The sequence below is a fragment of the Hemibagrus wyckioides genome, linkage group LG07 (assembly GCF_019097595.1).
Source record: "Hemibagrus wyckioides isolate EC202008001 linkage group LG07, SWU_Hwy_1.0, whole genome shotgun sequence".
NCBI lineage: Eukaryota > Metazoa > Chordata > Actinopteri > Siluriformes > Bagridae > Hemibagrus > Hemibagrus wyckioides.
In genome coordinates, this window is record NC_080716.1 from 17,561,575 (window position 1) to 17,587,706 (window position 26,132).

General features: G+C 38.9%; 1 protein-coding gene across 1 annotated transcript in view; it reads left to right on the plus strand.

Moving 5' to 3' along the window:
- pcdh7b (protocadherin 7b) overlaps positions 1-26,132 on the plus strand; it is a 141,517-nt gene that overhangs the window by 50,555 nt on the left and 64,830 nt on the right. Inside the window, 2 exon segments of the mRNA XM_058394239.1 lie at positions 17,336-17,461; positions 17,463-17,552. Coding sequence (XP_058250222.1) covers positions 17,336-17,461; positions 17,463-17,552 — 216 coding nt within the window.

The following is a 26,132-nucleotide window of genomic DNA, read 5'->3' on the forward strand; positions in this document are numbered from 1 at the left end:
ATCATATCATATCATATCATATCATGTCAAATCTTTCACTGTGACAGTTGATGCAAGCTTGCCAGTACATCCGTATTAGCAAATAACATACTCTGGACAATGATTAAAGATTAAATAATCTAATAGAGTAGTGCTTGCTTTTATAATACATATTTTCTTTTATTCTTCCTCAGGTTGTTGACAATCACCTTAGTGGTCCTGTGATCAGTTACAATGGCAACATTCAATAGTCCTTTTGAAACCAGACAACATACAGTATAATCAAATTGTTGTTGTTGTTTTTGTTGTTGTCTTTTGGCTACCCTTAGTGGATCACCCGATCTGCATATTTGATTTGTGGCACAGGTTTGATGCCGGATGCCCTTCCTGATACAATACTGTATAATACTGTATATATTGCATTTTTTTTTTTTTAATCAATAACAAAAATATTAGACCAGTAGATTAAACCTGACACTCACATTATTATCATAGTAATTGTCATTTTTTCTTGCTAGAAATTAGAAATCTTTCAGAAATAATGCTATAAATCCCCTTAAGTCAGTTTTATTACTGCACATAAAGAGACACTGACATCATGTGTGTAGTAATGCTAAGGGGAAAATAAACGTTTTTTATTCCAAAAAGAAAACTTGTGGGAAATTAATTCCTGTCTATCTAGAGCAAGTGACTCCCATGATTTACCACATGTGCATACGTACAGTATGAATGACGTCTCCATATATAGAGTCCGCTTAAAGATATCGTCTAAGTCGATATGTAAATAAACTCAGAAGTTAATGCAGAACATTTGAGGCTGTGAGGCATTTGCTGCAGCTCTCTCTCTGTCCCACAGCAGCCACAGCTGCCTTATCAGCTGTGTGTGAAATACCTCCACATACTGTGCACTAACTCTTACCGCTTAAAATATGTATAGCCAAGGGAGTGTGTAGAGATATCTTTCACACACACATGCATTGCAGATTTATTTTACCATTACAAATCCAATCCAGGGATCTTCTCCAAAATGCTCCGAGCAACATCCCTTACATGGATGCACACTGTGTTAATAGTGGCGGCAGATACAAATTCCTGTCCACCGTCCAGTGCTGACACAGAGCAGACAGCGTGATGTATGTGAGGGATGAGTTATGAGACATATTCCACTGGTTCACTAGTAAATTAAGGCTTCACTCCAGGCATAGACTGCACACCTGTGAATCTCCTGATTATATATATATATATATATATATATATATGCACTGTTTGACTGTATCTCACTGTCTGGTGTTCCTTTTTGAGTCAAGGTTTCTTCTTTATATTGTCTCAGGGAGTTTTTCCTTATCACTATGGCCTTATAGAGATAATAATTTATATTTTGGGGGGGCTGGATTGGTGGATAGCATAGTTGCCTCACACCTCCAGGGTACGATTGTTGCCTCCATCTTGTGCATGTGGCATTTACATGTTCTCCCCTTGGGGTTTTCCTCCAGTACTCTGGTTTCCTCCCCCAGTCCAAAGAAATGCATTGTAGGCTGATTGGCATCTCTAAATTGTTTGTAGTGTATATGCGATTGTGCCTGGCATCCTGTTCAGGGTGCACCCTGTCTTGTGCCCCGAGCCTCCTGGGATGAGCTCCAGGTTTCCAGTGACATAGTAGGATAAGCAGTGTAGAGGAAGGATAGAATTTATATTTTATATCCTGGATGTTTTTATTTCTGTAAAGCTGCTTTTTGACCATATATATTATTAAAGCCGCTATACATAATGAAATCGAATTAAACTGATATTATATTTACATTCATTAGAACCCCATGTCTGCTGGAAAAGAACTTCTTGTTATTGTATTTGTTCAGCTGCTTTCCTTAATGGTCACCACAGTGGATCATCTCACTTACATTTGATCTGGCCCAGGTTTTATACTGGATGCTCTTCCTGGGGCAACCCTTCCATTTTTATCAGGGTTTGGGTGCACAAACTCTTGTAACCGCCTTGTGCAACCTCCCCAGAGGTTGAATTGTTTCCCTGCCCAGGACTTGAACCCAGTCTGCTGTGGCAAGAGCGTGGGATCCTTAGCCTCTAACTGTCTGAAGAATTAGAATGTACATTTAGAAGTTTGGTGAAGCACCTTAGACAGAAAATCAACCTTGTAAAAAACAAGTGGGTTTTAAGGTCCTGCTCAAGCACCAGCGTTTCACTGGGATTTTTTTTGTACTCAGAATTTAATCCCAGTGTGAAATGAACACTGGAATATGCTTTTCTTTGTAAACAGGAGTGGACGGTTTCATTTTGAGAGTGGTTCGGGGTTTTTCTCATGTTGTCTTGGGGACTTTTTCCTTTCTAATCTTGCCTCTGGCTTGCTCATTAGGATCTACATCCAGATTTCTGTACTGCTGCTAAGATGATTTTTTTCATCTTGATTGGAATGACTTGTGAAATAAACATGGTGTCAGATAAAAATGCTAGCCTCGTGTTACTCCTTGCTAATTGGCATCATCACCACCGGAGTGTGAGCCGACTGAGTATTTTTGCCTTTTATGATGGCTGGGTGTGGGGTGGGTGAGAGAGGTGAAACATGAAATGATATGACAGTTTAATTTTTTTTAAACACTTGCTGCAAGCACATTAACATAGTCAACATAGGGATGCAACATTGAGCCTTTGACGTTAGTGGAAGATTAATGTCAAAGAAAAAACAGTCGTCTCATACAAGTACATTTCTGGCAGATGAAGCTGATGAGGGTCACAAGCCCCATTAAAGAGGGCAGTGTTGGTTGTTGATTGAAAACCCTCTCTGCTCCAGGGTGTTGTATCATGGCTGACCATGCACTCTGACCCCTTTAACTTTTTTAACTGGGATATGCAAAAAAAATAAAAAAATTCCCAGTGGTGTACTCTATATGGGACAAGGCTTCTTCCTCTAATGGAGGTCAGTTTTGATTCCAGGTTGCTTTAACCACTGCACAGTCCGCACAGATGTTTGAGTAACGTGTGTTATTGTAACTCGTCAGACTATTTGTGCTCACTCCAAATGCTCCGTATACAACTTGTGTCTGTGCACTTCTCTGTGTGTGCGTATGGGAGGAAAAAAAAAGAGGCTGCAGAGAGCTTCGGTTTCAAACAGCTAAACTGCATTAGCTGCTGTATCGAGTTTTCATTAGGTTTGACCTGCTTTTTCTCAGACTGCAAACTGAAATCCCCTCTGTTCCTATAGAGCATTTTTAAAGGTCACTGATCCGAAACTCAACAATCATTTTAGAATATTGATATAAACAGTGATGTTTAAATAAGGATCCGCTCGTACACTTAAATTTGCTTTACTAACATGCAATATTAGCAACTGAAATTAAAAGACACTGGTCTTTAATGATTAGTGCTGGTTTAGTTTCTGATATTCACATGGGGTTAAATTATCCCAATCTCGTATTAGCATAAAGCCACGTTCACAGCTCATTATGGAAGTCTAGAGGATTCGGATAATCCTCTAACTGCTTGCATTCTTTGCGTGTGTGTGTGTATGGGAGAGATGAAAAATGAAAAAAGAGACGGACAGACAGAGAGATTAATCAGATTTCTAGACTGTATGGAGGTAATTAAGAAACATTCTGAGCCGTGCTGGACTAGCTGGACACAGCAGGGAATCTGCGAAGTTTCTCTGCAACTGTTGAATATATGAATAAGGATTTTGGATTTATCACATAGTAATGCTGTCATGATGCACAACATATTAAAGAGATGATACCCAGACAAGCTTCTGGAGTGTTGGTGGATAGTCTACAGTAAACATTTTGCAGGTGAGAGTTTACATAATGTACGTCTGCTTAATTTTTCACATGTCCTCGGTATGTATGTACTGTTTGGTCCAGACATGAATTTGACAAATGGTTGGCTGTCTATGACTGCAGCACCTATTTTGGAAAACCAAAAAAAGCCGTGCTACAGGGATGAATTGCAGTGACAACATTCTGTAGAATAACAGTAAGAAGCCCTAGAGTTCAAGCAATTTTCATCATTTTATGGTGACAAAATCACGTTTGTGAAGTGACTAATCAGTAGCTTACCATCAAACAATAATCATCAAATGCAATAATCAGATTGGGATAAAGGAACAGCTGGGCCATATGCAGTGCGTCTTTTCTCGGCGTTTGTCCGTGTGCGAGTAAAGCACTTATCCCATCACCCATCTCGTGTTGCAGGAATAATGGCTGCTTTGTGATTACCTGTCGTCCATGAACAGGTGGAACACCTCGTTCCCCTTCACTTCCCTCCCCCATCTCTATCCCTTTCTCCATCACTCCCTCACCTGCTAACTCGAGCAGTGAGGCCGTTGTGTCATTCGATCCATCTGGCCCTGTGCGACTCTCAGCACACCTGCTCGCTCACTCACTCGCCCCGCTTGTGTGTTCCGCTCTCAGCAGGCTGCTCATAATGGGAGAAACAGGAAAAAACATACGGTGCAGGATTAGATGGTTAGATTAAGAGCAGTGATTAGATGGCTAGATTTTATTTGATTAATTGCGTAAGAAAAATTAGGAAAATACACTACCAAATGTTTATTGTGTATTTATTAGGATATCAGTGTCAATTAAAAAGAAAAGATGTAAACCATACTGTAGCCTAATGACTAAAAATAAGTAGTTTTCACTCTTTACACATCTCACACTCTGCACAAACACACGGTTCAGCACAAAAGTTCATTTCTCAAAATAAACTGATATTCCTTCTAACAAGAATGCACTCTCAAAGACAGGATTATTTATAAAATTATCACGGAATTTGCTATATCTATAGAATCTTTTAGAAATCTTTTATTTATTTATTTATTTATTTATTTATTTATTTAATTAATTAATTAATTAATTAAAGGGTTTTTTCCCCTTGTTATTTTAATTTATATTTTCCTGCATTCATTGCATCTTCTGATTCCTCTTATTGTTTTATTTATTTATTTTTCCTTAACGTATAGTCCTGCTGTAAAAGGACTCTAAAACATGAAATACATCTATCTTTTTTTGTCTTGGTTTTGATAAATCTAATCATTTTTAGGATTCGGTTTGTCTTTAATGCATTATTGTTACATAGGAAAATGTTATGTTTACTTAATATCCAAATTTTTCTCTGTGTGATGTGTGCGTTGTTTTGAAGCTGAGTGTAGCTATTTTGAAATAGAGCATGCAAACATTTGCAAATGTACAAAAACACAGTTTTGCTGGTGGTGGCGCCTGAGTGATGAATGAATACAGTTTTGAAAACAGTGTTTACTGAATGGAATTAGTTGTAAATCAGTGAATTTACAGTTTGGTCTATATAGTGTGCTGTTGTGTTGTGTGTGCAGAAAAAAGTTAACAAAAAAAAAAGGTGTTCGTGAACAATTATAAAAATAAATAAACTAATTAATTAATTAATTAAACTGAGTTACAGTATAAATATAAATTGATTTAAGTGCTTTGAATAACTAAAGTGCCAATGGCACATTGGCATGTGGGCAATTAATGTTGGAAACAACAAGGCTAAACTATTTATTTACCATCTTTTTAAGTTGCCAAATCTCTGTTTTGCATCTCTCTCTCTCTCGCTCTCTCTCTCTCTCTCTTTCTCTCTTTCTCTTTCACTCTCTTTGTTCTCTGCCTTGTCATCTTCTTCCCAGAGTCTCGTGCCCTAGGGATATTTTTACCCAGCTAATGAATCGTGTGATGTTCCATTGCCCTGCAGCAAGGAGCAACTGAGTCAAAGCAACACATGTGACAACATGCAAGACACACCATTAGCAGTGTTATACAGGCACCGTGTTGGTGAAACTTTTGTGACATCGATTTCAAGTTAGATTTATCCGTATTTGGATCAAAATTAAATGGCCTTATCAGCCAATACTACAGAAAACGAGACGGGTTTGAGTGACTGATTTTAGAAAGAATACTGAGAGAAATCTGGAGAGTTAAAGTATGACACAGAGAGTGAGAGGATAAGGAGGAATGAATGGAATCATGTTTTTACATGCGGATTAGGATCGGTATCTTCATCATCATCGTCACCGCGATGCCAGCTTGAGATAGCATGCCTCTTTGAAGCAGCCTGGCTCACTGTGCTCTTATCATCGATTAGCTTTAAAGCCAGCAATCTCGGTTGCTCTGCTACATAGCTTGGAATAGAGACATATCCTTTATCATTTGCATAGATATGACAATATCACGGATGGACAAAATCCCTTGTGTAGTTGAAAGACAACCTTTTAAATTTTAATACACAGGTTTCCACCCCTTACCCTGGTGTAACTCCTGTCCTGCATATTGTAGCCAAACCAAATTTTGCTAATAAACCTTCCTGATTTAGAGTAGGTGTGGTAAAAATGCCCTCAAAACCAGGGTTAGGAATCTGTGGTCTAATAACTTAGAAGATATTCAGCAGAGGCTTTCCTAGACCCATATTACCTACACATGATATACAATATAATATAGTATAGTATAGTATAAGCTAAGCCATTATCAGAATGAATCTGTAATAACTAGACCAAAACTATAGTACATGACAGAAAACAAATCCTAAGAGAGAGAGAGAGAGAGAGAGAGAGAGAGAGAGAGAGAGAGAGAGAGCAGACTAGCAGGAATTACCATCGGAGCAGAATTGAGAGTGAGAGCTCTTTTTTCATGTAAGCTCATATTTAAAAGTCTGTTCAGGCCATCTTTCATTGCCTGGCTTCCAGGAAATTGTCCTTGTCAGTTAAAAGAAGCCGCACTCTGCTCGCTCTCAAATGATATTAATTTTTGTTATGTTTTTCAAATTGCCTCAGGGGCCTGGTGAAACTCAGGGGGGTTCATCTGGGCAGAAGCCAAATGTACAGACATTTCAATATTCATTTCATCGCCTCTTAACAGAGCCTCAATTATTCATGTTCATTAATTTATTATTGTTCTGTTCGTCTTTACATTTCCCATTTGAACTCCGTTGTAGTTTGGTAATTGTGGAAGCGCCTTTCTGATCAGGAAAAGCCTTAAAGCTTGCCTTATTGTTGTGTAACAGGCATTTTGTCTCTGTTTTTGCTTTGTAAAAAAAAAATCCTCTTACGCTTTGTAAAAGTGTCTGACTGAGCATTAAAGATACAGAGGCATAATTTGAAGCAGTTTATGAGTGTGTATGTGTGTGTGTGTGTGTGTAGCGCATCAGTAGTCTGATCACTTGCTAGCCACCCCCCCACCCCCCTCGCTGCATCTGTTTGTTCAAACATTAGAGTATAATTACTTCTCAGAAATAATTGTTTTCTTAATCGCTGCTATCATAATTGTCGTCGGGTCCTGGGCTTGCTCCATAACTGTGTTTGGAGCTATAAAGGACCCTGCTGAGGGAATAAGAGTCAGTCAAGTACTGATGAAGGACATGTATGTGTAGGCGTGCAAGGGTGATATGGAAGGGGTCTTTGAGTAATGTGTCCACAGCCTCAGGAAATGGAGTTTGCCTAGATGTCACTCTGACATTGATTTATTCATGATAAACACCCTCCTGTGTTGCTCTCCACTGAAAGTGTCTCTGTTCCAAATGAAATGAGCAGAGGAGAGAGGAAAACAAGTAACCTAAACAATAAGTAGAGCAGAAAATAATGCAAATAATATAGAAATCTAAAAATGTTAAAAAATGAATGAATAAATAATTCTTGAATCTGGTTGGTCAGAAGGTGTTGACTAAAATTTTTTGAAACAGATCAAGAGCAGTTTCTATAGTAACAGTTTATAGTTGACCATGCAAACATGGCTGAAAAGGAACGTGTGTTAATGTTGATATGGTGGAGTTTTTCTTGCTGGAAAAGTGGAGTTTGGTGGAGTATGGTGGAGTTTTTCTTGTTGGAAAAGTGGAGTTTGGTGGAGTATGGTGGAGTTTTTCTTGTTGTCTCTCCTTTTCTTGTTGGATTTTTCTTGTTGGAAGGAGTCTCCAGTGTCATTGCTTTATACCTGTTAGGATTAAAGCTGTAACCTTTCCATTAAGGGAGAAACTTCAGGAAGGGATTTCAACACTTTCTGGAAAAATTAAAGCTTTTTCTTATTAACTTCAAGTTAAAAAAAGAAGAGAGGCAGAATCACTGTTTCAACTGGATGAATTAAGAAAACAATGCATTTGGAAAAGAATTAACTTCAGGATGACATCACATAACCCTCACCGTGTCAATGATTATTTTCCTCTAACAGCATTCTCTGTCATGTGTTAAGTGTCCTACTTTTAGCACAGAGTGATGAGAAGCAAGAAGACACGTGACTGGTTCTGTACATTTTTTCACCTGACACTCTCCACCTCCGACTTGGTTTCTCTTCACATCCACACTTCTATCTCGAAGTCTATTCACATCCCAGTTTTCCAGTTGTCACCCCATTTGTGGTTATATCTTATTTCACCACAGTCCGGACATGCAGCCGCAGCGTAACCGCCTTGGCGATGTGATGGATACGGCGCTGCTCGCTACATAGCTCTCCCCTTACTGCATCTCCCCAAAGAGTCTGCTCAGCAGCCATCTTCTGTAATACCTGTCCATGTGTGGGATTTGAGACCGATAATGGTGGGTGTCTGTCTCTCAGATTTCAGCTTGGATGAGACAAAGTCATTTGGTCCTGCTGCGTTATCTGAAAGTGAGAGGTAACATTTCATCTAAGCGATGTTTAAATCCTGGCACGGAGAAAGATGAATTGGACGCGCTTACTTTCTCCCGTCGTCTGACCTAGATTGGTTGAATTTCACCGTCCGCCCCATAGCGTTTATCAGCTGTGTAAGATGATCATAACTCGATTGAAGTGTTGCCAGTGATTTAGTTCGGAGTCAGATGGATGTGCGCGTGTGTGTTGTGTGGTGTCACACTCTCCCATAGATTGTGCTGAGAGGAATAATGCTGACCGCTATCAGAACCAGAGGGGTTCTGTGTGCCTGACCAGCAGGAAACTGCATTATGTGATTAGTGAGATCCCCTCTGCCCCAGGGGTGTTTACAGCCATCATTTTCGCTGACTCATAAGTCTCCATCACCTCTGACTATTGCCAGCATGGTGATGCCTGTCACCTACTGACATTAGTGGGTCAATTGTCAGCTTGGCTATTCACACTCCCACTGAGTCCTACTTACTTGGTGTAAAAAAGCAGAGCCTGCCATCGGCCAGTGATTGACAAGTGGCAGGGCACATGAAGAGGACAATGGCTAGTGTTCCCTCCACAGAAAGTGCTTGTATGGAATTGAATGTAAATGCATGTGTAAAATTCAAAGCTAGGAAGTGTGCATGCTGGCACAAATGTGTTGACTGAAAAAGAAACATATTTGTCTAATGCTTTTGTAACGTTTGTGAAGTCGCTTGGACATGATAATGGCTTGGTTCCTTTAAAGGATGTTGATGTGTTTGAGTTCAAGCGAACTAACACACTACACACTTAACACTCGCAACTCTATATGCCTGTTATTCATTATTGAGAAGCATTCAAGAGTAATGTACCAGACATAAATTAAGTAATAGCTATGAAAATGGATGAGAACTTCATTTAGCATAGAACATTACCAGCCAACTGGAAATTTCATTCTCTTGCATGCTTCAAGGCACAAGCTCGAGCTGATTGTTAAACTCTCCAATAGGAATCAAGATAAACAGTACACTAGCAGACTTGAGTTGAAGCCATTGCTATTGCCGGAGTAAAACATAAATCCTCAGGGAAGCTCCTGCTCTTATTTAGAGTCATTCAGAGGCTGAAGAGGTAAATTCAACTCTTCAGATTAGTATTGCGGTTACACTTCTACTTGAGCAATTTAAAATGGAAGAGCAGGGAACGCTTTATGAATTTGTGAAAATCTCTCTTGTCAGTTCATTTGTGGTTAAGTACATGTTGGTCATGCTAATGGGGCTCAATGTCTCAAATAAAAAAAGAAGTGAAAAGGCAATACGTTTCTTCTATTAAGTAGGGAGCAGCTACTTAATCTACTATAAATAATAAATAAATAAATAAATAAAAAACTTTGTGATTCTTTATGTGATCCATGAGTTACTGAGGTTCTGGTACTGAGATAGTGAAGTATAAATAGCCCAAATTCTTGATGTCTAAAGGTGCTGTCTACACTTATTCATTAAGAGTCTGAAACCCATTCAGGCGTGATGCTTTATTTATTTCCACTGCTAAACGAGGGCAATAAGGGGGTCAATACATGCCCTAGGGAGCAACACTACAGGAATTAATAGAGAGTTCAAGGGCACTACATCGATTGCACGCTTCAGATCATAAAATTGAGGGAAAGAAGAATCACAACTCATGCATTTAAAGACCTAAAGCGGCTAAAGGGTGATTTTGAGTGCCTCTGTTTGCTCCTCAGCCCGTTGTCTGGACACACTGGTTTTAATGCATCATAGTCGATTCTTATCATTCTGATCATATTTGCTCAGCTCAAAAAGCAAAGGTTTAAAAGAAATAAAGGTGCAAAAAGTATTAAAGAGAATTTTAAATAAATAAATAAATAAATAAAGTTTAAACAATGAAATATTCCTAATTCTGCTCCTGGTTGTATTTGGCTAAGCAACAATTTATAACTGTTGTAAATTTTCATTGCGATGGCAAACAGCTCTAGTGTGTTTTTAGCTGAACATTTGGCGAAAGGAATGCTGGTGTTGACATGAGTGGAAATGGAGTGGAACAGTAAGACGTGATGCATTATATTTGTCATTGTGGTGAAAGTCAAAAGCTAAAATGGAGGATCAGAGGAATGGAGGATTGCAGGGATGGATGGACTGAAAGATCTGGCCAGGTGAGGGATGTATGCTTCAATGCCCCTCAAAAGCCTCCATTCAAACTGGGCTGACTGAAGTCCACCAAAGCTTGCTTTGAACTTTCGATTCAGAGGGCTGAGTCTGGAGTGAGAAGACACTAGCCTATCTTATGCCCAGGGGCTGTTTCTTTCTTTCTCTTTTTTCTTAGCTCTCCATCGCTGGAAAGAATGCTTCTCAGAAGTGCTGATCAGCTATGCTTGAGTTTTGCCCACACAGAAGGCAGCTCACAGGTCAGATGTGATTAGAGTGGCCCGTGGGAAAAGTTTATGACCTGGTTAGCTGCTATCAAAGAAGGACTTTAGCAGTGGGTAAAGATTCTCATAGCAAAAATATTCTATTTGAGAAGACTCTCGCAAGTTGGACCTAACTCCAAATGTGCTAAAGGGATCCCTGGAGGATGGAGCAAACAACAACCACAACAACAACAAAATACAAAAAAACACTGGCTGTTTATCTCTGGTTTCAGTGACCTAGGATAACAACAGCCTTGGGTAAGATATCAAAAAATGCAACCTCCTCATGCAAAGGTAAACTGTGCAACAAGCTTGTGTGTAGAAGTCTTCACCGGCTGGGGTGCCATGTGCCCTGGAAGAGAGGTCACACTCCCGACTAAACTCCAACTGGGCTCAGGGGGTCTGGAGCCCATCTGGAGGTCCTCACAGGCAGGAAAGCAGGAGAGAAATGAAGCTTGACCAGCTCCAGTCATCCTTTAAGACAAAGCAGACACCTGAGACTCCCTGAGCTCCAGGATAAACAAAGACTCCCAAACTCTCACCACAGGTGCTGTCACACATAACACATCCACATTTACACACTCGCATAAGCATACAGCCAAGGCAAACGGTCCTCAATTACTGCGCAGACATCGTTTACTGCATATGATGATGATCATCGGGATTATTTTAACGCTCATAGATGCACATCTCCGGTCGCTTGTGTCTGGGAGCATCTCAAGCTTCATTCATGTTTAGTCATGCTAAATATGCCTGACCCCCTTCCCAATTCCGCTGCAGTGTTCTAGGCATTTAATTCATCGATTCAACTTTGAAACAGTGGAACTTCCTTTGGAAACTTCCTAAGAATGAGCTGCAGAGAGAGTTACCATGGAGATGAAGTATGAATTTGTCTGTTTGGGACTCATGGTTGTAATCCACATCTACATTTAGCTCTCCAGTAGTCATGTATCTGGGTGAAAGTGCTCTCCTAAGCAACATGAATGATAGACGCTTGTTTTTGTTTCATACTGAGTGAAATATTGAGGAGGTCTCTACAGAAACTGAGCTGTTTCAAGGAATATTCACAAGGTCTCTTTTTTAGAGCTCTCACTAAACCAAAGTTATTTAAAAAAAAAAAAAAGCAAATTGCAGATTAACACACTGCTTTAAGCCCTTTTTTCCCAGTTTTATTGAAGCAAAACCACTTCAGACTTTTTTATGCTTCTGAGTACATTCCCCATGTTTAGCTTGTGATCATTCTCCTGTTGTTGTCAAGTCTAGACTTCATTCTCAAAGGAATATTGTATTACCTCAGCATACAGCAATACTAAAGTGTCATCCGACCTCCTCTTTTTTAAAGTCAAAGGACAGTTTCAACATAGTTCAATCACTTTCACTGTGAAATGGCTTGTCAGTCTTTGAAAATAAACCATATCCATTGTCAATATTCCTGTCTAGTGTTGACTCGAGTTTTGATTCTGTTTCTGCATGTATATCTCAGATCAGATAATGGTGTCTGGGGCACTCTCGGGTTCCTTATGAAACTTTGAACAGGGCTAGTTAATTACATGTGCTACTACCACTGACAGCAGTGGCTGAATTCCACTGTCTGCTGTACATCCTCCTGCCTCCCTTCTCATTTTTCCTCTGGCATCCTCTCTCTCTCTCTCTCTCTCTTTCTCTCCACATTTTAGAGTAAAGTCTGTTGTATCATGGGACATCTGTTAGCATCATCAGATTTGTGTTATTTCTTCCTCCTGTACTTTTCCGCCTTGTCTCCTCATTTCCTCTCCTCTTCGCTTGGTTGCAGAATTACACTAAAGTCTAAGAGCTTGTGTTTTCTTTCATTGCCTGAATCATTGCATGTCTTGGGTCACAGACAGAGGTCTACTGCCCATGTACCTACACACACACACACACACACACAAACACAAAGCAACAGATCAGTGTAGAATTCAGAAGTGTGTGTCCTCTGTCCCTAAATATGCTTCTTGTATTTCAATATATACCGGTAAGAATAGACAGTTTCGTGTTGAGAAAAAGCAGTATCATGTATGTGTGTGTGTGTGTGTGTGTGTGTGTGTCTGTGTGTGTAAACAGGTAAACCGTGACAGCAGACCTTTCTTCCTTCCTTCCTTCCTTCCTTCCTTTCTTAGTTTATTAGTTAGTAATTAATTATTAGTTAGTCCTGTTAAAGTCCCTACCATAAACAGTGCCTTGTTTTTTGTTTTGTTTTTTTTGCTGAATGTGTCTAACACTGTGACTTTGTAAGCAGGCATTAATAAGATCTAACTGACAACCGATCATCTGCTACCAATTACAATGAGATGAAAAAGAGGTCGATGAAGATATAGGGCCACGAGCTGGGCGCCAGGCAGGGCTGTTGATTAGAGCCAGACCTTTTTGTAGGATGTTCATGTGGTTCTGCTTAGGCTTAAGAAAGCAGTCATGGATCTGTCGTAGACCTCCGGTCACGTTTAGCCTTTGCACAAATGACTGCGACATTCAATCAGCCATGCCTGTCATACCAGCAGCACTCAATCACTTAGAGAGAGAAAGGAAAAGACAGAGAGAGAGACAGAGATGCTAAATGGAAGTGAAATCCATGCATTCTCTAAACACTTTCTGAGCCCTCAATCCCTCTAGGGCGTCGTGTGTGGATGGCATTTTACTTGAATGCTTGCCGCATGTGTGTGTGTGTGTGTGTGTGTGGCATCTAATGAACCCATATATCCTTAAGACAGGTAGGCAGGCATTCTGTCGAGAGGGTCATAGCTGTGCCACATCACAGCAGGGTGCAGAGGAAAGACCACCAGAGTGAAAACATTTAAGGAAACAAGAGAGAGGAATTCATTAACTTGTTGGGCTTCTTTTTTTCACTATTTTAATGACAAATTCAGGAACCTCTCTGAAACATCTTGGATGGGTTTTTTTTGTTGTTGTTGTTATTCTCAATCCAACATGATTCCAGGATGTTTGTCAGAACAGACATCCCACAAAGCCAAATCAAGAAAATTCCATTTTTGGTTCATTTTAAATAATAGACATTACCCATGGGCTCTGAAATGTGTAGGAGTCCTAATGCTGTCGCAAATATCTGTGCCATTAAGAGATATCCATTACACCAGAGGAAGTCAGTGAATTAATTCTTTCCTTCTTCACTTTCTAAAGTCAATTTTCCCCATTTCACCATGTTCATATTCTGCTGCACCTTGTCAAAATCCATCACCCAGTACATATTACCCATTTATTCTATGTAAAATTGTCCCTCAGCTGAATCTGGATTTTCCTTTATACTTTGATGATATTTATAAAGATACATTTGAGGGTAATTTAACTCTGAAGATGGATAGTTAGATTGCTGTTAGCATTACCGTTGAGATTGAAAAAGAGAAAGAGAGAGCTAGGTGAAGCTAAAAGAAATGGTGATTTAATACACAAACATGTATTTTTTTTTCTATACCCCCTACAGGCTTCTGCTTAATCATGCAACAAATGACTACTCAAGTGAATATTCATTTCAGCCCAGGAATATTCATTTCAGTTGTTGTAATTACACAGAAACACAGTTTTCTTAGTAAGTTTACTGCATTACCGAGTCATGAGGATGGCGATAAATAAATCACCGTAGCATGTGAATGCAGAGGCAATTGTGCGTCTAGGTTTTAAAAGGCCTGTTAAATATTATAGGCTCAGGGTGGTGTTAAGATGACGCTGGAATGATGCCTGTGAACTGTAATCGTCTCTGAATGATGACATACAGTAATAACAAAGATGCTGAACCGCTATCACGCCATCAGCCAGTGACACTGTATGAGTGTGATGAGTGTGCACGTGTGTGTGGGTGTTAGAGGGGTTGTGAGAAAGAGGTGATGAATGAGATTTATGTGTGTGTCATCAGTGAACTGAGTAAGATGACATTCTGTGTGTGTGTGAGAGTGTGTGAGAGTGTGTGTCCACCTCCATAGCTAACCTTTACACACTCCTTCGCTTTTCCACTCCTAATTTATTAGAATACAAATGCCAAGGTTATAGTGACGTGTCAAATCAGAGGCACAATTTGGAGTAATGAGGAGCGTTGAAGCGTTCCGTCAGAGACGCAGTGAGCGAAAAAGAAGGAGGTGGAAAAAATCGCCGAGAGTGAGTGATGGCATTCTGTCGCATTTAATATTCTGGAAAGCAGGAGTGACAGGACAGGGAGACAGGAGAGAGAGAGAGGTGGGGGCAGACCAGGAGGCACTAAAAAAAGACCGCAAGGCCATTAGGATTTGATTAATATATCACAATTACTACTTTGTTTCTTTATTGGACGGTTCTCATGTTCATTTAAAGACTTGCATTCAGTTCTACCTTTTTTTCTTCATTCGAACAAACAGATTTTCAAAGAGTAATTCTCTCTATCCCTTCTGTCATGCTGTGCTTTTTTGTAGAACAAGTCAACACCTTTTTTTTCAGTCAGTGGTTGGTCTTCTTGTCGCTGATGAGTATGTGCGTTGGTGTTTTGCGTATGTGAGAGTGAGAAAGAGAGAAGATGAAGGCGTGTGTAATTATTACAGTATTTTGGCCCCTTTGTTAAGTGATGCTAAAAGGGTGACATAGAGAGAGAGGGGGAGAGAGAAAGAGAGAGAGATAGGAAGAGGAAATGAAAGAAAAAAAGAGAGAGGACAGCAGGACCACTATTTCATCTCTCTTCCTTCAACATGTGCAAGAGTCAGTAGTTTAATTACAAGGCTACAATGCTCATTAAGGCATCAGAATTTAATTTTCTTTCTGCAGATGAATCTCTCTCTCTCTCTCTCTCTCTCTCTTGTTTCTTCTCTGAGAGGAATGACCGTATAATACAAGTTGAAAATCCTTAAACGGCTCTCTCAGTCAGTCATTGTGAGTCAGCCACACGGTGCCTCCGTGGAAGTCCTTGACTGCAGCCTACAACAGCGTCAACAAAGCATTATCACCCTCGTCCTGCCCAACTTGTCCACCTACATATTTCTGCATTCGTATTGTCAGAGAAACAAAAACTTATCTGTTTATCAGGGGTGAATCTCTCGTATTATTTTACTGGAAATTGGGGAAAAAAAAGATGGCCACGTTTGTATTCTTCTTTACCAGTGCTTATATATGACTTATTTCAGTGTTAGGTTTGGTGGTGAATAGATATCTAACACTGTTGTTTTTGTTCCAATTACTTCTCTGTGGTTGTGGAGAGAAGTTGAAAGGATTGTGCATGCCTCACGCTACTCCACCTCATCATCTCTTTTCTTTACCGTATTTCTTCAGCCGAGGCAACCTGCTGAGTTTTGAATGGATGGAACACAATATGATATTGGAGGCTAGTGACAGAAAAAAACCTTACCATTCTGTGAAGCTCTCAGTCAAAACAGTTTATATAAGCTGCTGTTTTATCCGTGTATACATTGTCCTTATGTGTTCATATATATATATATATATATATATATATATATATATATATATATATATATATATATATATATATATATGTATGTGTGTGTGTGTGTGTGTGGAGGTTGTACCGATGCACCTGCCTGCATTTGTTCCTGTGAGACCATGTTTTCTGTATAGTGCTGTATATGTTTGCATGATTATGTGTGTCTATACATGTGTGAGTGTGTGTGTGTGCTCATGAACATACCACTTGTTTATTTGCCTGTAGCAATGTGTTCCATCCTATCTTTCCCCTGGGATCCTATCCACTCCCCGTGTCCTGTTTTTGTTATAAAATAAACCACGCAAGGAGACCTGAGCGTCCTTCAGACCTCCCCAGCTATATTTAACACCTTTACACCAAGTGTGGCATGTCTACTTAATCCTGAGAGCTTTCATCTCATATTCCCAAGACCCTTACATGTGACAATTACTGTATAAGTCATTAATATTGTAGGTTCTTTTTCATCCCCCCATCCTTTTTGCTACTTTAGTAAACTGGTCAACATTAATCTTCCTTCCGCAGAACTCCCAAAGTGCAGTGCTGTGTCAGGAAACAGCCTAGATACTGCATTTACTTGTGTAATTATATAGGCCAGAGGTTTCAAACTCAGGACCTGAAGGGCCAGTATGTGCACAGGTTTTCACTATGACCTTCTATTAAGCACAAATGTGGGGTTTTAATTACAGAGGCTAGAAATATTCAAACTAAGCCCTTGCATTACTGTAGGAAGTGAAAAAAAACCCTTGCATTCTACTGACCCCTCAAGACTTGAGGTTGAGACCTTTGTTTTAGGATAAAAAACCTAAATAAGTTGCGATCCAGCACGACACCCCAGAATACTCCCTTGAAAAATGAAATAAACCTTCCTTGCATCTTGGAGCTCTTCAGTCCAGTGACCCGCAGCACTCTGTTCTCTTGTAGCCATTCCGCCGAGTGACGTTCTCGGTGGTGAGCCAGCCCCAGGACCCTCACCAGGGCTCTCTGCAGAGCTGCTACGACAGTGGCCTTGACGAGTCGGAGACGCCCAGCAGCAAGAGCTCTACAGGCCCCCGGCTGGGAGCCCTGCCCCTCCCTGAGGATGCCTATGAGAGGACCACGCCGGATGGCAGTGTCGGTGAGGCAGAGCATATGGAAAATGGTAGGGGCAAACACAAAAAGATAAGCTAAAGCCTAAAAAAAAAGAGCTCAATCAGATTTTAGGTGACAATTGAGATCCCAACGAATGTGGCCAAACACTCACACACCACCAGGACAGCTCGAATAATATGAGGGAGGCCAGATCTCTGGGGTAATAAAATAAACATATGACTTGGAAAGCTAGCGGAAATACAACACCTGAGCTCATATACAGTAAGTCCACAGACAGTCGATACATTCAGGCTTCATATGTCCATACTTGTGCCATTTCTTTTTTTTGTTGTTGTTGTTGTTGTTTTTTCGCTTATCACCGTATTTTGTTCGCAAGCTAAAACGTGTGCTAGCCTCGTCAGCTGTCATGTTAGTGTCTGTAAATCATCGAGGTAGCCGTGTTAGAGTTTAGTGGAAATCTGGCTCAGCATGTTCTGATTTTTTCTATTTTTTTTTTTAGCTTTTGACTCAATCATGTTTTGACTGAAACCTTAGACTAATCTAAATAAATAAAATAAATAAATAAACAGAGAAATGCATTCGATTCAAATCAATTTGAAGAATAGATGCAACAGCTTTACTGAGATCCAGATGTAGATTCAGATGTGTAAGACAGAGGAGACAGTGGCAAGGAAAACCTTCCTGATATGACACAAGGAAGAAACCTAGAGAGGAACCAGACTACTCTGTGTGACAAAGGAAAGTCATTTATTTTTTGTAAAATACAAACAAACAAACAAACAACCAAACAACCAAATAAATAAATAAATAAATGTGCAAACAATCATCCAACAAACAAACAAATGTTTACATAAACAACAGTCTTTTTTCAATAAAAACATTTTAATTAATTAAATAAATAAGTGCCCATTGGATACAGACAGTAGACACATTGTGACTGCAAGCAGATTGTTTCTCAGGACTCAAGTTTAGTTCAAGGTCTTCAGGAGAGATGAAATGACATTACTCAGGTAGTGTTTTATATCGTGAAATAAAGCTGAGAATATCTCATTGATTGCCTGCTAGCTCTTTTTTTTTTTAAACACTCAGGCCAGCGATGTTCATGAGCGACTCTCAATAGGACCACTGTTCTCAGTCTGGTATGCAGCGAAAGGTCTGTTTGCGAGAGCTATCCTGGTGACATCAGATACTTTATTGGTAACACATCCTTTTTTGTTTGGGGTCAGTCTTCCGTTTTCTTTAGAATGCAGACCTCTTAGGTACTACAAAAAAAGCATGTCTGTTTATCTGTTCATCAGAATGCTTCACTTTATTACTAGAGTTAAGTTAACAAAGGCTTTATTATCCTCCATAACTGACAATTAAACTTTCAATCGTTACTAGCTAAAATCATTTTTCAAGGCCTCATCTTTATCCTAGTATGAAAAAACAATGTTTTAGGGCCAAAAATGTCAGTGTCCATGTCTCCTAGTGGTTAGGAGGAATCAAAACGTGCTGTTGGAGAAACGAGGAGAATGTGATTTGTAACCTTGCCATTTGGAGAACACTGGCCTAAATGTAGATTAAATGCTCTTGGCAGGGGAAAATTGTGTTAACCCACTCTGTGTGTAAGATATGTGTAAGAGATTTGTCCTCTGGGCAATTTTTAGGCTCACACTCAAACAATGCCAGGCCAAATTAGCAGCAATTACAGTCCTCCTACAATTCAGGTTGGGCTTAAAGTAATTGAGTGGAGGAGGATCAATGGCTGAGAGGTAGATTAGAGCAAAACAGGAGAATGTGAAGAAAAAAATGCTTGCATATATATATATATATATATATATATATACGTATATTTCTCTCACATATTGAACTTTACAGCTCAAATATTCAACACATGGAGAAAGTGATTTTAACTTATTATGCAAAATGTACTTTTAATGATCAATCATCTTTACGTCTATATATATGTTATATATGTATATACTTTATTTCATTTTTTCTCTTCCTGTTATCTTAGCCTATTCTAATTCTGACAGTCTCTCTCCATTTTCTATTTTCTTTATCATATATATGATCTTTCAAGGTCAGAAACAGGTAAACAGATGAATCACAATTTCTAATAAACAACAGTCTGCTCACCTTACTACACCCAGTCTTCAGGGAAATTGTGTGTATGCACATATAGTTCAGAAGAAAACCAGGTGGAGAAGTACGAGTGTGTGTGTGTGTGTGTGAGTGCATGCCAAAAGCTAGAAAGAAAAAGAAAAAGAAACATGTTTAATTCAGTACATAGCTGGAAAAACAAGTCCAGTGGCTTATACATTCAATGTTGTTGGAAGCTGAAACTTGATTTTTTAAACTTTTTTTTTTTTCAGTAAAGGGTAGACACAGTATTATCATACTTCCTCCTAGACACACATGGTTTAAAATAATTGAAACCAGGAGTTTCAATAAGGTGTAGCCGACAAGGACGCTTGCAGTGAAATGTCCAATAGAACCCTGGTTGGTAAGCGAGATAATACGAGTTGTTTTTCTAGTCCTATTATCACCTGTTTACCAAACACAATATGAAAATACAGAAATATATTTTATTCATTCATCTGTTAAAACCCAGACTACCTCATTCTTTACAGAGCTTCCAAGGATAATAATATGATTCAAAATATACTAATACCCGAACCGTATTTGTATAGGCTGATACAGCATTTTAGCCAGGCTGTTAACAAACCATATATAACTAATATAATAATAAATAATAAATAACCTAATACATGGAATGTAATTGCTTACCTAATGATATTCAAGATCAGTAATGATATTAAAACTGATGAAAGAACTAATAAGTCTACCAATGAAGTTACTCACTTGATAAACAGTTATAAACAGACAGCAATATCTGAGGTAGTAATACTAGTAAAATCTATACTTATCCCTATTTACTAGACACAAACTCTATCACACATTTCCACATATTTCACAAGACCATTGGATCATTATAGCCTGCATTGAAATCGCGATTAAAATCATATCTATAGGATATCATTGCAAAGATGACGCATGCTTTCGCTAGCCTTTATTCTCCACTTAGGTGGTTTCTAAGCTAGTATTCTCAGTTTTATTCTATAGAGTGATTTCCCAGGTTTTTTTTTTCCTTCTTCATTTTACAGATGGTATCTCTGTGCTGCTAAAGATTCCATTTGCTGGTGTTTTATTCACTTTAGTTCAAGAGCATATATTCGAATGAGGCTCCATGCAGTTGTTGTTTTTTTTATACCACAGAAATCTGATCCTGTGATGTTTCTTAACAAGAATGGACCTTATTTATTTCGAGTTGAGTAAAATCCGAGAGTAAAATGAACACATAAACAAATCTGTCTGGAGTGCGTGACCATTTGAGACTGCTATTTTAACAGCAAGACAGATACTTGATCTGCCGTTAAAGATACAAAGCAAGTATAGCAAGCATAGCAAGTATTACACAGTAAACAGTAACAATAATCACAAGTTTGCCTACAGGAACCATGAACTAAAATGTACATAACAAGATTTGTGTCAACAGGTGAGCCATAAACGAGAAAGCACAGGTGTGCATATTTATTAGCTCGGTTAAGTAATATGTGCATTTGCCTATAAAAGGTAATCATAAAGAGCTGACCTGGATGGCTCATCAAGTAATTCAAAACAAAAGCGTACCAGATACCATTTTATTGACTTTCATAGTGTTTAATTAATTTCCTTCATTTTTTGTTTATTTGAAATAATCATTTGGTTATTTCACCGAAATAGAAACTCACACGCACACTTCTAAATGAATCTTTTAATCTAAATTAAATCCGACTTCTGTTCAATGCAACTGAATTCTAAAGTTCTAAAATAAATGAAAACGTACAATAAACAGACATCGACTTATCATACATTTTCAATTAGTATAAACAAATGAATGATTTTATTGCTGCTATAAAACTCGTCAAGACACTGTTGGGTTTCTGTATGCAGAGTTCAGTGACCCTACAGTGTGTTTAGCTGCTTGGTAGGTGGTGGGAATAGTGTAATAGCATTAGTAATAACATTAGTAAAGAGATCAGACTGTCAGTACATCTGTAGCTTTGTTAATAGTAACACAGCATATTTCAACCTAGTAAGCTAGGTAGAAAAAAAAGAAAGAAATACCACACCAAAACAGATGGAAATTCCATTTTCTGGGCTCTTGTAGAAAGAGTTAACCACCAGAGGAAAATTGTTCATTTTTCTACCCAATTATGGGTAGAAAACTGCATTATTAAAAAAAATAATAAAAAATACAGAGCATGCTTTCATAACTGTCTTTTTATTTGTAACAACCCTAAAAACATCTCCTCTAACTCAGCTTCAGTGAAATGTATTCTTCCCCCATCTCTACACTTTATTTCTTTTTAGCTCTTTCTCTCCTGGGATTGTCCTTGGGTCTTGGATTGCCCATTGAATGCCTTCCTTTTATTAGCTCACTATCTGCATAATCTGCATAAATTAGGGCATGCTTTATGTAAATTAGATGTATATGAGTGTAAAACGGGTTGTTGTAAGGGATAAGGGACTACTGGGCAGGAGCTTGTTTCCACCTAGCTGAAGCTGATTCATTGTTGGTTACTTAGAGCAGTTTGAGGCCATTCTTATACGACGTGTATAAATCATACATATGGACAACATTGTACACATTCAAACCTATGCTCATGGCTACGCAACATTGTTGAATAATGGACATTGTGTTATAAAATTCTGTTATGCTATAGACAGCTACTGTAGCTGCAAGACACACACACATGCACACACACCCACACACGCACACACACACACACACACACACACATCAGCTGGGAGATGGTCCAAATGCCAGAACTTGAAAGCTGGAATTTGTAAACCTCTGTAATTGTGGTCATTATATGTGTGGAAAAGGCATGTAATTAATATCCTGTTGAGTTGAGTGAATTGTGTGTTTGAGTGTATCAGGGTTTAGGTGTGTGTGTGTGTGAGAGACAGAGAGAGAGAGAGAGAGAGAGAGAGAGAGAGAGAGAGAGAGAACGCAGGGGAGGTGATTGGGCAAGGATTAAGGTCAGGGCAGGAACAGGGCGTCTCTCTAATGAGGAGACCCTGCTGTGGGAAGGACGGCTCTACATCACACACACACACACACCCACACACACACCCACACAACACACACACATACACACACACCCACACACACACAGACACACACACACACACACACATAGTTACTCCAGTAACAACTTTTCCTGGTGCAGGCCAACTTTATACATTGTATATATTACTGCAAGTTAGCTTATTCTCTCTCTCTTTCTTTCTCCGAGGTCTTGCACATCCTCTGAGCTCTTGCACATCCTATCTTCCAGATTTTTCTTGCTTCCTTTTTCAAGGGTATAGTTTTAACTTTATGGTCCTTGGCCTCTGCAGATCTTTTTCATTGTGACCCAAAAAAGAAAAAAAAAATCTGCTTTTTTTCAGTAGGGGATTGAAGTTGCCCGGCCAAGCATATGGTGCTGAGATCCATAACCTTCTCAAGGGTACAGTAACACAGCACAAGATCCTCTGTGAACTCAGAAACTTTGTCATTTCTGGCCAGTTCTCAGTTTTTCTTTGTTGTTTGAACAGAACATGTCAGTTGTTATGTGGCCTGAGAAGTGAGCTCACAAATTTTAAAAAATCTGTGGCAATAAATATTGAAAAGCTATACTCAAGCTTTTTTTTTTAAGTTTCGCCAAGAGACATCATCATAATGAGCATAGTGATTGACAATTTTCTTCCATCATTCTCTCAAAATACAATCTTGTAATACAATATAATATTACGTTTCACCACACATAAATGTTATATACCATATTTCTATAAATATATGTTTATATATTTAAATGTGACCTTTTGTACGATCTAAATTAATAAGCTCTATCCATAAATAATAGAGCATTTCTAGTAGGGTTTCTAGTTGCTTTTTTTTTTTTTTCTTTTCTAGCAAGCAGATTAAGGAATTGAAAAAGGGAAGCTGTAGGAAAACAGCACTTCCTCCATGCTTCATTTGAGGAGCAGCTTCCAAAAGGCCAGATGGCAATGCAAGTGGCGTTTAATTAAAGCTATTCATATTTCTAGAAAGCCCATGAGCACCACAATGCAATAAGCCAGGTCTTCTTTTACACAACTCAGGTGGGGACAATAACTGTATGGAGAATTAGAGTTATAGATCTATTTGTTTTCTTATTGATGCTTAACCTCAGCTGAGCATCTTATATCTAACCACAACATGAGAGCTGTGTGGCGGAACCCAGATGTTACCTGCTGATCGATATGAGCAAATAATTATGTTTATGACCATAACGGATGGTTAAGTTTGCTTAAGTGAAGCGTCCATGCGCATTCACATGGTTTCTAATGCAAATTTACGGTGCCTTGCATAATTATTAGGCACCTCTTGAACTTTTATATAATTTGCCATGTTAACCTGGCATTGAAAAATGTTTAATTGCGGTTATACTGTATGTCATGGAACTACATAGAGATAGCCATTAATACTGAAGTGGTGAGGAAAATTCAATATAGTTTGAAAAATATATTCAAATAGAAAGCCCCTGACTCCTTTGCTGTGAAAGCCCAAGATCAGTTTCTATCACAACTCATATAACTAGATCTATACATAATGAAAGGGTCACATAGTCTCAGTGTACCTGTTCCTGAGAGCCTCGGGAGTTTCGGAGAGTACACACCCAAACAAGCAGCATCATGAACACCAAGCAACTATCAAAACAAGTCCAAATTTTAGTGAATTTTTTTTTTTATTTTGTAAACCTACAGAGTGCACTTTTAATCTTATTATATAAGTTGATAAAAACAGTAAAACACACCAGATGTGATTTTATTCATGTTTGTAATCTGTGTTGGGGTGTTTAATTACTGTTACAAAATTAAATCCATTATTAGAACCTATGGCATGATAAGGGTCAAGGGGGTTAAAACATTTGCTCGGCAGTATCAAACTACCATGTGTAAGTCCATACATCTGTAAAAGGTTGTTTATCTGTGTGCACTGTTTTGACACACAAACACACACACACACACACACACACACACTTTTCATCCTTTCACAGATGCAGCCGTTGACTAGTAATCGGCATGATCATACAGGCCCAAAGAAAACATCAATGCATTTGTGGTCTAGGAATTATTCAGCACTTCAAAACAGTGATTTCCCTGTTGCTACTGTAGAATACACAAATCACACCTCAGGTATTCATTTGGCTGGCAGTCAGAAAGGGAAAAAAAAGACAAGTATAACTGTCTTCACATCACATGTTTCAGTTGGACCACCCCAGACTCTAAATACAGTCTGTGAAAATGCACACTTTTTTTTTCAAGCAGGGTAAAAACATTACTGGATTCAACAGCTGACCCGCTAATGTGGGCCTTTTGAAAAGTAGTGAAGTGGCAACTGCTATTCAGGATAAGCACTGTGTTGGGACTGTGTGTTCTTTGCCCAGGCTAGTAAGAGAATGCTGTCTTTCACTAATGCTAGCTATTGCTGGTTGTACAAACACAGTTGTAGTTAAAATCTTCCCACCACTGCACTGATTTACAGCCACACCTCTAAAACCCTCACAGGCACCCACAAACATGTTCACACACACACACACAAACATACATTTACTCTCATGCACAGAGGCACACCCACACGCACCTTAGTCAATAAAATATTGACAGAAATGGTGCCTCTCTGAAGGATATTAAAGTGCAAAGGGGAAGCTCATAGCAGAGAGCAGAATGCCAAAGAGATAAACAGAGAGAAACAAAAGGGAGAAAGATAAAAGAAGAAAAGGAAATTATTACAAACATGGCACACTTCACCTATGCTGAAACACACTTATGCTCAGGCGGCCTAAAAGTAACACTGACTCTTAATTTGTAAGTCATGAAGTCCCAGAACACAGAGGGAACATATGGACACAACAGCACTCCGAGGGCCTCCCATTACAATGAAGCGTTCAGGGCCTATAGCTTTAGTACGGTAAGCATGTCACGCTGAGGGAATGTGTTTCTAGCAGTGGGATCTGTATCAATTACTTTGCCAGAAAAAAAACACACACACTGAGGCAAGTATTCTAGCAAGGGGATCTTCAAGAGGAAGAGCAAAAGCTTTTAGCAAGTGTGCTCTATTGAGTGTTCATGGAATCACCTAACTATGGAGGTATATCTTCTTTTAGATTAACCATGGCTTTTACAATTTTCTAGGGCAATAGATAAAAAAAAATGATGCTTTTGCATCCTAATTTCACTTTGTAATGACTTTATGTAGTTGAACTTTAACCTGTAGATTTGTGACCGTCAGTGTTGTGATCTAATAGGAAACAAGAAGGCAGGATGGTGTTTGTGTTATTTATCATCTATGCTGTTAGTGTGGAGCCATCTCGTCTACCAACACACATAAAGGGGATTTGTCTTTTTTCTGTCTAATAGGATTTTCTTATTAGCAGCGTTAGCACCTATTTAGATAGCTAGATAGTGTTTCACAGCATATTTAAATATTTGGTCTACTAAAACAAATGTTCTCAGTATCACAAAATGTGGAATTTATGTGTCAAAGGAAAGGGAGTTGATCTCATGATTAACT